The sequence below is a fragment of the Juglans microcarpa x Juglans regia genome, chromosome 1D (assembly GCF_004785595.1).
Source record: "Juglans microcarpa x Juglans regia isolate MS1-56 chromosome 1D, Jm3101_v1.0, whole genome shotgun sequence".
In the NCBI taxonomy this organism is placed as follows: domain Eukaryota; kingdom Viridiplantae; phylum Streptophyta; class Magnoliopsida; order Fagales; family Juglandaceae; genus Juglans; species Juglans microcarpa x Juglans regia.
In genome coordinates, this window is record NC_054594.1 from 22,468,248 (window position 1) to 22,480,068 (window position 11,821).

General features: G+C 38.6%; 1 protein-coding gene across 2 annotated transcripts; it reads left to right on the top strand.

Annotated features, from left to right (window-relative positions):
* Nucleotides 1–1,153: 1,153 nt before the first annotated feature.
* LOC121242609 lies at nt 1,154–6,041 on the top strand. 2 transcript variants are annotated; one of them, XM_041140529.1, is made up of 5 exons: nt 3,037–3,337; nt 3,429–3,531; nt 3,660–4,465; nt 5,306–5,404; nt 5,528–6,041. In XM_041140529.1, exons 1-5 carry the CDS (start codon nt 3,170–3,172, stop codon nt 5,606–5,608), a joined length of 1,257 nt encoding a protein of 418 aa, XP_040996463.1. In that variant the 5' UTR covers nt 3,037–3,169; the 3' UTR covers nt 5,609–6,041. The 2 variants fall into 2 exon arrangements, with proteins under 2 accessions (XP_040996454.1, XP_040996463.1); XM_041140520.1 differs by lacking the exons at nt 3,660–4,465; nt 5,306–5,404; nt 5,528–6,041 and adding exons at nt 1,154–1,975; nt 2,237–2,339 and having other exon boundaries at nt 2,456–3,337.
* The last annotated feature ends 5,780 nt before the right edge of the window (nt 6,042–11,821 follow it).

Consider the following 11,821-nt stretch of genomic DNA (forward strand, 5'->3'; position numbering starts at 1 on the left):
GCATCTTCCTGCTCTTTTCTTCGCTGGTGTTCATTCTTTCATAACTTCGCGACTTGACACTCTCATTCTGGCTTGGTGTTGCGTCTTCTTGAGTCTCCGGGCCCTTCTCCTCAGTGTTTAATTTTTCTATTGGAGGTTTTCCATCTCCGCTGTCATTCTCTTCTTGCACATTTCCATCTATGCAAATCTTCCTTCCATATTTCTTGAGGTTGCTTCTTGATCGCAGGTAGTTTGAGAGTGTGTTGTAGCCGGCATGCGAAGGATACGTTAAGTTGCAAAGGATCCCACAAACGACACCACTATTGACGATGTGTTTCGTATACCAGTCACCGAGCTCAGTCTCTTACCACACAAGGAAAGTGAGGGCTCGAGATTAGTGAAACACTTCTTATGTCTAAGTCCATTTTGATCCTTAGAGAGGATTTTTTGGTATATTAGAGAACGTAATAGAACATTTCTAACATGTCATTTGGTTTTTATACATCCGGTCGAGATGGTCCCCCATATCCGGTGTCAGAGATGTTCGTCCTCCATACTGGGTACCATGTCGTCGCCTTTAATGCGATGTAGCTCCTCGAGTCGTGTCCTATGTTGCAGGCTGGTGAGTGCGGCCAACTTCGCGCATTCTGTTAGGGACAAGGGTCCTCGCTGGGATCTCTACCCACGTTTTGTATATGGGCTTTTAATGCAACGTGACTCTACTATGACATGCGTGTACATGGTAGTGTCAGAGAGGACATCGTCCCTTCGTTCCACATCAACCCTCTTTCCATGTTGGTTCTGGACCTCCTTATTCTTATCCTGCCTCGTGAGCCGATTACGCTTTGGCTGTTGGGCCTCACGTGAATGAGTCAAGTCCGTGGGGTGGGGGGTAGGAACATCACGCCCAATAGCGAAGTGATTATTGAAAGAAATACGTGCTCCTAAATCCAAATCAGACTTTACATATCGGATGGCCAACAAATTTTCTTTATTAATCTGTCAATTATCTGACATCACTGCCCACGGGTGAAAAAAAATACGAATTTTCTATATAATATATTTTTCTATATAAAATAATGCCAACTCATAATTCCCGCCAAATGACCACACTCTTCCCGCCATAGAAAAAGCTTGGTGAACTTATTCTTCAACTTTACCCGCCATCTCCCACTCCCCCCCTCCCCCATCTCTCTCTCTCTCTCTCTCTCTCCCTCCCTGTGACTGTCTCTGCAACACAACCATCAGGATGGACGCAAATCAAAGCTCCAAGAAGCGAAAGCTTCCGCCTACCCCATCCCATCCCTTGGTAGGCATCTCGACCCGCAGGAAATCTCATATCCAGCTCCACCGCACATTGCACAACAACGATTCCTCTTATCCCCTCAAAAACGATCTCCGTGTCCTGATCAAGGATCTCCGCACTAGAAGGGTCTTTTCGCCCAAATCAATTGACTCGTATGGTCCGAATCTCCACGAAAATGTAAATAGTATTCAGAAATTAGGCGTCGCTGTTGAGAATTTAGATCAAGGGATTTCTTGCGGAGGCGGTGAGAATATGGACAAAAAAAACTTGGTGTTGTCTTCTGCTGTGGAGGAGTTCCGATTGGATGAACATAATGGGGTTTATCCATATAATGATGAAAGTGAAGAAGTTCAGAAATTTGATTTTGGGATTTCTTGTACAACCCAGGATTTGGTTGGTGTGAATCCTAGTTCGTTGGCGACCGAAGGAAATGGACTAAAGGGTGATTCGGAAGATAATGGTGTAGATGATGGTGAAAATGATGGGCTTCCGAAGGGAACTGGTGATTTGAATGAATGCGAATTTCAGACGACGCCGCCTGATTCTGAGGCGTTTGGTAATGGGCATGCTAATGAAAAAGGAGGGAAGCCTCCAATTGGAAGTACTCAAAGAATTGATACGTGCGTTGGACGGGCTTCTGGTAACGACTATAATGAGAAGAAGAATGACTCAATTTCTTCCTTCAAGTCGGTAAGAATGACACTTTTTATGCACTTTTTTATTTCATTCCAATATATAACGATAAGAAAATGGTCTTGTGTTTGTGTACTATTATTTTTCCCTTTAATTTATTGTGCTTCGTGTTCATGATAATCAGTACTTCTATGCATTGGGAACTTTCCAATGATAGAACTTAAAATATTGAGGTGCTACTTCATTTGATGACTATAAAAGCATTAGTATTCTCTTAAGGTTTGTGCTAATGTGATATGGTCTGGGATTCTGGAATAGGTGCTCAAACCATGTTCTAGACGGAAGCTATTCAAAACTCCTGGTTCATTTAGCTATAAAAGAATGCTTCCTTTTCTGATGGACATCGACAAAGACAATTCTTGTAAGTTGCAACTCCTTTTTGTCTACCCTTTTAATAAAATTTAAGTTCTCAAGCTGATTGTCGCAAAGGAGAAGCATGTACATGGAGCTGACAAATCTACTAATTAATTTCTATAGATATTCCAGAAAGTGCTGAGTGCCCAAAACTGGTGAAGTGTTTGGGACAAAAGTTGCTCCAACCAAAATTGGGTTCTAATGGTCAAGAAGCTGCCATGCATAAATCTATTACAAGCAGCTGTTCAATGGAGTGTTACACTGCTGACTCTGGCAATTCTGCCAATGAGTCATCAGATGGTAACATGGCGGATTTAACATCGTCTAAACACTTTACTGAATCATTAATACCAATTGATTCGAAAAAATTGGTTGATGATCGCCATGAAAAGCTCTTTGGGAATGGAAAAATTCAGAAATTTGAGTTGGGTTTTACTAGTAAAGATCATGAGATTGACTTAAAACCTGTTCTGTCTTCGGGTTTGGAGGATAATGCAAAGGGTCAGAGTGACAATGTAGAAACTGAGAAAAGGGCTACCAGGATTCCTAGCGAAGCTCAAGATGACGATGTAAACACCCAGTTGTCTTGGATTAAATACGAGTGTCATCCAGGAAGAGATTATGGAGTTGCTCAGCGCTCTGATGATGTAAAGCAGTCTGAGACTGGAGGAATGAAGAAACCTAGTAATTTTCCTTGTAAAGCTCTGAGTTTGAATCCTATTTTTTCTGAATTAGATAACAACAAATCATCTAATTTAGAGCTGAGATATGTTGATGATGGTATGGTTCAAAGTCAAATCGATGATTCAAATGAAGAGCATGTCCAGATGACACCAGATGCTGAGGTCTTTACTAAAGCAGACGCAGAAGAAAATGAAAGTGCTAGAGTGGATTTTTTTTGGGAAGAGTACAGATCATGGCCTTGGGAAGCCACTTCTTGGAAGTAATACAAGAAGTACTAGCCGTGCTAGTGATAGGAGAAACTCCAATTCTGTAAGCAAACTGGTAAGAAACTTTCAATTTTTTAAATTCTCAGATGTTGGAAATTTATTGTGAAATTCTTCTCACATAAGATGGGCTCTGTACTCCAAAACAGATCTTAAATCCATGCTCAAGACTTAAGTTATACAGAAGTTATGGCTCATTCAGCTATAGAAGATTGCTTCCATTTCTTGTTGAGCTTGCAAAAGATAATTCTAGTAAGTCCTGTTTTGCCTTCTCTATGATAATTCTAGTAAGCTTGCAAAAGATTGCTTCCAATTCCTCGAGTAGATATTAGTGTTCACTAATAATAGAAAGATAACATCTGCTAGCCTGGATTTTTTAGGTGCTTCAGGGAATGGTTATTGCTCAAAATTTGAGAAGGATCAGGAAGAAATGCGGCTTCCATCATGTGTTGCTTCCAACTGTCAAGAAAATCCAGTTGTATCAAATGGCCACAGCTTTCATGCAGAGCATCAAGCTAGCCATTCTGGTACTCTGCCAATGATTGGGTTGAATTCTGCTCAATATTCATCAAACGTTGATGAACCGAAGCTAAAATCTCCTCAGGATGATCCTGAACCCACAATTTCGCTTGATTCTCTGAAGGAACATCAGTCGCAAGTTGAACAGGTCAAATCAGATAGATACAGTCAATTGGAAACTTCCCCTAACCAAGTGATTTCTGTATATGAAGTTGATCCACCAGTTACCTCACCGTCTCCTGTCAGTTGTGGAACTTTGTCCAGGGAAGAAGGTACAACGACGGTGTCACGATTGTCTTTTGACACTGAAGCAGACTGCATTAGTTCATTCAGAAACAATTCTTCCAGTTCAAAGCCAGTTGAAGCAGATAGCTTGTCTGGGAACATAGCTCAACACGCAGCCTCAGTTCCTCCGGCAATTGTTGGTACTGGACTCCTAAAGGGGATTCTTAAGAGAAATCCACGAGGATGCAGAGGGCTCTGCACTTGTTTGAACTGTGCTTCTTTCCGTCTTCATGCAGAGAGAGCATTTGAGTTTTCCCGAAATCAGATGCAAGATGCTGAAGAGGTGGCCTTGGATTTGATTAAGGAACTATCATACCTACGAAATATGTTGCAAAAATCTGCTGATGGTCTCAATGATAATCCGACTGTTCATGTCAATCAGGTGAGCACTGCAAGAACAACATTAAATGCACCTATCTGATTTCTGTGTTATGTGCATTTGATTGACCTAGTGGATGCTAGTTTGACATACACCATACTTGACTAGGGCCACTTCTGAATGCTCGCTTCGAAAGTCTATAAAAGGAAGCTTTAATATTTAAGAATCTTAAAATTTGAAATTTTAACATCCAATTTTCATCATAACAATACTAGAAAGTTAAATGGATCTTAGGCTTGCATAAAAGCATGTCTCCACTTAATATGTATATGTATAAGAGTTGTGTTGTAGATGGGGCCAATATATGTTCATCACAGCTTGAGAAGTCCTGTGAGCTCAGAGAAGTATGAAAAAATGGTATGAATATGTGGATGAGTCTATAGGAGTTCATACAAGCTTCATTGATTGACTTAAACCAATGCTCTTCCTGCAAGTTTTTCGGCCTTTGTCATTGCTTAGTCAATGGAGACAAGTTCGGACTTGTATTTTGAAGTATTGTTATTATTTATTTTCTTGGAGAATCTAACTTAAAATACAGTTTAGTCTTGCATTTGGGAAGTATCTATCATATATGATCTTTTTTACTCCACTCGATAAAAAAATCACATTGAAAAAACTCTTGTGCTATTTTATTAGAATACTGACCTTAATAATCCTTTCAATTGCTCATCTGGTTTATTGTCCTCTTTAAACTGAACCATTTCTTATATTGTTGTCTTGAGTTCACTGGTCAGTCCTGTTAACAAACTATTATCTTTACCAGAAAACAGGCAGGAATCCGTTGCATGTTTTCGAGGATTTTTAGCACTGTCATTACAACTCATTACTTTTAATTTGACGCAGATGCAAGAAGCGTGCAGGAAAGCATCTGAAGCTGAAGAATTAGCAAAACACCGCCTAGGCCAGATGAACTATGAGCTCAATATCCACGGCAGAATCACAGTAAGCGGCCTTTACTCCGAATCGAAGTGCTTCTCTTTTTGTTCTAAATTTTCCCCAATACGCTACTGAATATTATACGTTACGTAAGCAGTCAATAAACAATTTTCAACTTATTTTTAACAGTGCTTGCAACCACCAAGTGTTAGATTTGTCAATTACGTTGAAGAAAGAGTCACTCCAGAGACAGACATGCATAGCAAATAGTGTTGACCATATGTAAGATAATGCCAGCGGATTTCGCCTGTAGGCACATCCCTTCATAACGAGGGAATTTGGCTATGTTGACTGTCACATTGCTCGATTCTAGCTGGAATGGTTGAAATGCTAGCAGCAGTGAAGCAACTTGGTTAGATATTTGGAGAATGGGATTCTATTTAAAATCTTACTTGGATCCCGAGATCATTTCTATATGCAGTGTGGACCTATTCTTCAAGTTGGAGAGTTGTGAAGCTTCAATTTACTTTCAGCAGTCTTCTCTGCTTCACCATTTTTTAAGTCTCATTCTTTATTTTTCCCTTTTTTTTTTTTTTTTTTTTTTTTTTTTTGTTAGAGTTCATGGAAATATTCAGAGCGGAAGGAAATACCTCAATTTGTGTAGTTCCACTGGTGAATTCAATGTTCAAATCTCCGTTAGTTCTGAGCTTGTCTCTACTCGGTGTGTGATTTTGCCATGTAAATTAACTAGAGACACCCAAGATGCCTATAGCCTTAAAGCTTTTACACAGAACAAATATTTGAGAGAGGGTATTCCAACACCAAATTTCGTGGCCATCAAAGGGTCCTTGTATAATAACACTCGATTGGCCTTCAAGGCTAGCCTTTAGCCCCTCATTACTCCAGGCATAACGCCTTGAGTAATGCCGGGTGTTAATGCCCAGCATCCCAATATGGGAAGCACGAGGGGCATGCCCGCTAAGGGCGCCCATCTGTTTTATTACATCTCTCATTTGCACATCGTGGCCATGTCCCATACATGTATTTCTGAACGTGATCTCTATCTTTTTGTTTTTTGTTTTAAACTCTATTTCATTCATACAAGTAAATAGGTTGTGCAACCATTGAGTATACCTTAAAAAAATATGTGGGAGCACTATCCCAAATCTCTTACAAATAATACCATTATAGCAACATCCCTAAAGTGTCCCGTTTGTCCTAAACTCATTTGATCACATCTGATCAAATATATTAAAATATATTTGATCACACTTCTAAGTCATCGCGACGTGTTCATGAATTTTATCACTACCACATTGTAGGCCCAAAATTTGACGTCAACAAACTCAACCAAGGATGTGTTGTCGAATAGCCTTCCCTACGCCCTCATGTTACTCAACTTTAATCCAACCGCTTTTCCAATAATACATCTTTAAACCGTATCAATCATAGTCATAGACAACATACTAGAGTAGCAAATATTAGAACCTCTATCTTATGACAAACTCAAAGTCAAGGACACTTGAAAAAAACATGACTCACATTGTGAAGAAACAAGGAACCATTCATTCATTTCAAAATTTGGTTGTATAAGCACATGTATTATGAAATACATGCTACAATAATTCTCTCTTTTTCAAAGAGCATATGTTATGTCCACATCAAACATCATACAGATCTTAGTCCAGATGACATTTCCACGTCAAACTTGAGTCTTTCCATTTGCTTACCTCTAAGGTGTCAAAGAGGATCTTACATCTGGCTAACTACAGGCTACATGATTATGGGGTGTCCATGCACGGCTCTCTTACAAATGATGGATCTCATCTTAACTCTCACTGAGGCGACATATCTTTTGTATCTTGCAAAATATCCCCCTTTGGACAAATACCAAGTGACAAAATATCTTATCTCTACTCGCTACCTCTTTGTAGTGACAAAATGAACCGATCTAAACCAATTGACGTACTTTGTGTGTGTGTACAAGTCATGCCATATGATAAAGATAAACTAGAAAAATATCATACTACATTAACATCTCAAATGAAAGTTTATATTACTTTATCAACTATAAAATAAATTATAATCAATCTATGCAGTCATAAACTCCTAACATTAGCTATAAAAGCATCTTTAGCTTTAGGCATTGTTAGGGGATCAACAACCATGTGACTCGTAGAAAAATATTTCAGAACAACTTCTTTTTGTGGGACTATGTCTCTAATATAGTAGTATCGGATATCAATGTGTTTGGTTCTTCCATGATACATTGGGTCCTGAGCATATGCAAGAGAAGCTATGATGTCACAAAAAATCGTCATTAGATCAGAAGTATCTACGCCGATATCTAGCTGTAGAGAGAACCTCTTCAACCAAATAGCCTCCTGAACCGCTACTAAACATGCTACGTACACTGCCTCCATGGTGGATAAGGCTATGTAGAGTTATTTCTTATTACTCTATGTAATGACACCATTGGTTAGTAAGAAAACATACACAGTTGTCGTCTTGCGCTCGTATAGGTCACTGCCCCAATAAGCATTATTGTAACCCTTCAACTGCAAATCTAAATCTTGATAGTACAATACATAGTCTGCAGTTCCTTGAGATATCTCAAATTCTCTTAACTGCGTTCCAATGGGCTAGTCTGGAGTTAGATTGGAATCTACTAACCAAGCCAACTACATATGTCTACCTGAGTACACATCATCGCATATATTAGGCTACTTGTAGCGCTAGCATATGGAACATGGGCCATCTTCTCTATCTTGCTTAGAGACTTTGAACACATTTTATGGCATAAGCTCTCACCTTTAGTAATATGGGTATCAATGGGTTTACATTTACTCATCTGAAAGCGCTCAGGGATCTTCTTTATGTAAGTCTGTTGAAATAAAAACATAAGTCACTTTGAACAATCTTTATAGATCTTAACCCCCAAAATGTATTTTGCCTCATTCATGTTCATCATCTCAAAGTTGTGAGACAACCACTCCTTAGTGGCGACAATCATCCCCTTATCATTTCTAGCAAATAGAATGTCATGAATGTATATGCCAAATATATGCAGTTGTCCGTTTTGGACCATTTTATACCACTCGTTTTGGACCATTTTACATATATGCAGTAGTTTTCTACTATTATCCTAATCTCATTTAAGATAATGGATCGATGGAATCAGAGATACTACTGTCTAGATGATTGTTTTAAGTCATATATAGATCGCTTGAGCATGCCACTTTGCACTATTTACCGTCGACCATCAAACATATGGGTTGATCCATATAGGTCTCTTCATCTAGTTCTTCATTGAGAAAACCAGTCTTAACATCCATTTGATAGAATTCCAAATCCAAATATGCTACTGTGACTAGAATAAGGTGAATTTAGGTCAGCCTTACCACGAGAGAAAAAGTTTTCTCATAGTCTACACCCTCTTATTGGGTATATTCTTTCACCACGAGTCGAGTTTTGTGCCTCTCTATTGGCCCCTCTGCTTTGCGTTTGAGCTTTAGAACCCATTTGTTCTCAATGGCCTCCCGCCCTGGCGGTAGGAGCCTACCAGATCTCATACCCAATTAGTACTCATAGACTCTATTTTATTATTTAATACTTTCACCCACTCATCTTTAGTTGAAGATGAGAGAGCCTCTTGGATAGTCATGGGCTCATCATCATCTTGGAAACCTACCATAAAAGTTTTCCTTCAATCTTAAATCGACAATCGGGAACATTTCCATGAAAGCTCTTGCGCAGTTGAAGCTATTGTGGATTACCAGCAAATGGTATGTTGCCACTTATAAGTTCTTAGGAGCTTAAGGAATTCCCTCACTCTAAACTAAGATGTTTGGAGTGGCTTGCTCTTCATTTACAACTTCTTGGAGTTCCAAACTCCTATCAACCTCACTTCTAATCAGAAATTCATCATTAATGAAAATCACATTTCTTGACTCAATTTCAGATAATGTTCCATCATGTTATTCACCAATCAATACAAATCCCTTAGAGTGGTCAGGATGTCGTATAAAGATACACTTCTTCCCTCTAGATCCCAACTTCCATATTTATGAGAAGAATCATGAACGAAACCCGTTGAAGTCCATTGCCGCAAGTTACTCAAGTTGGATTTTTTCAATCCAAAGTTCATACAGAGTGAATGGAGGGCACTCGGTTAAGGATGTAAGCTGCAGTCAAAAGTGCATCCCCCCAAATATGATATTGGTAGGTTTGTTTGCATCATCATCAACCTAACCATCTCAACCATGTCCAATTTCTCCTTTCTGTCACACTATTTTGTTGTGGCATATACAACATTCTCAACTGCAATTTGATTCATCTTTAATCACAAACTTTTAAACTGTTCATACAGATATTCACATCCATAGTCAATTCTTAGTACTAATTGCAAGATGCCCTTGTTGTTTTTCTAAATAGTTTCTCCTTACTTTAGTGACTTTAGTGAGATTGTTTATTCAGCCTTCCCTAACTAATCTACTCATCATTTATTACCCGATATGATCAAGCTTAGCATGTCACTTATACGAAATTAAATAATCATATCTTGCAAGAAAAAAAGTGAATTTATTCAGATTTGAATAATCGAAATCTATTATCATAAAACCGTTTGAAAGAAAAGTACAATCATAAAAAGTATTGCCAGAAAATAAGAGAACACTATTATTCTCAAATAAAATACAGAAACGAAGTCTAACCAAAGTAAGTTTCGTCTTATTTTTTGAGCATATAATACATCGTGGAGTGATAGAGTGCAACCACCTCACAAGTCTAACTTGTACGTCCCAATTTTCATCACATCCATGTTAATTTCATTCCTTAGCTTGATATCACGGCTCTTAATTGGAATTCAACGACACTCCAGAAATCGGGTTCTATCTCTTAATATGTGCTCAGTCGCTCCTCAATCAACAGTCCATATAGGATAGGAGTGAATAACCATCACATAGCTTGTTACATAAACAGAAATAGAATAGTTAGATTGTATCTTCTTTGGCTTAGTACAGTAACCAAAGAAGTGACATTTCTTTACACAGCTAAAATAATCTAACTTAGACTTGTTCTTCCTACAATTGTCTCTCTTAATGCGTTTCATTGGTCCTAACTCATTCTACATACATCCAATGGCTACCCTAATCTTGGTGATCTTGCGCTTGTGCCTTAATGCCTTGCGCGAGCCAGATTCAGTCATATAGCACGAATATTTGGGCTTTATAGCCTCTAGGCGCTTGACCTGAAGTTTCAAGTGACGCGGCACATCTTCAAAGGTTTTGATGTACTATTATGCATCAAATTCTGACTCATTCGTGTCAAGCAACAACTTAGAGCAATTTCATTCATGATCTGCGAACTTAAGGTGGCCGGAAACAATTTAATTAATGAGGAACAAGTACAGGCAGTGATACGCTCGCTACCCAAAAGTTGGAAAACAATGAGCCAAAATTTGTCGCACAATGAGAACATCAAAATCTTTGATGACGTGTTGCGTTACTTGAAACTTAAGATCAAGCGCCTAGAGGTTGTCAAGCCAAAATATTCATCCTATATGGCTGAGTCTAGCTCGCGCAAAGCATGAAGGCATAAATGCAAGATCACCAAGATTGGGTAGCCACTAGACGTGTGCAAAATGAGTCAGAACCTTCTAGATTGTTTAAACTGTTGAAAAAAAAATGTTGCTTCGCTCATGACTGCACTAAACCGAAGAAGGTACAATCTAATTATTCTCTTTCTGTTTATGTAACAAGTCATGCGATGGTTGACAAGCTGCTTACTCCTATCCTATCCTATCTCTTGTGGGAGTGTCGTCGGATTCCAGTTGAGAACCGCGGTATCAAGGTGAATGGAGATAGCGTGGAGGTGCTGAGAGTAAGTACCTCTAAGCTAGATTTGCGAGGCAGTCGCTCTCTATTACTCCACAATATGTTATACACATCTGAAATACCAAGAAACTTACTTTCCGTAATTAGTTTAGATAGACTTGGTTTTCACATTTTATTTTAAAACAATGGTGTTTCCATATTTTTGGACAATACTTGTTATATCGTGCTTTTCTTTCAGACGATTTTATGATAATTGATTTGGATTACTCAAATGTGAATGAATCTACTGTTTTTCTCACTGCATCTGATAATTTAGATTCGTATAAATGGCATGTTTGGCTTGGTCATATCAGGCAAGATAGGATGACTAGATGAGGTAGAGAAAACCTGATAGGCAATCTCGCTAAAATCACATTGTCCAGATGTGAACATTGTTTGATGGGAAAAGTAAAGAGAACTATTTGGAAAAGCAACAAGGGAATATTCTCCATTGATATCAATCTACTCAGATATTTGTGGCCCAATGAGTGTAAGGAGAAGACACAGGTCTGTCTATTTCATCACATTTATAGATATTTTTTGCTATATAGTCATATTTATTTGATCTTCCACAAGTCTGAAGCATTGGACTGCTTCAAACAATTAGTAA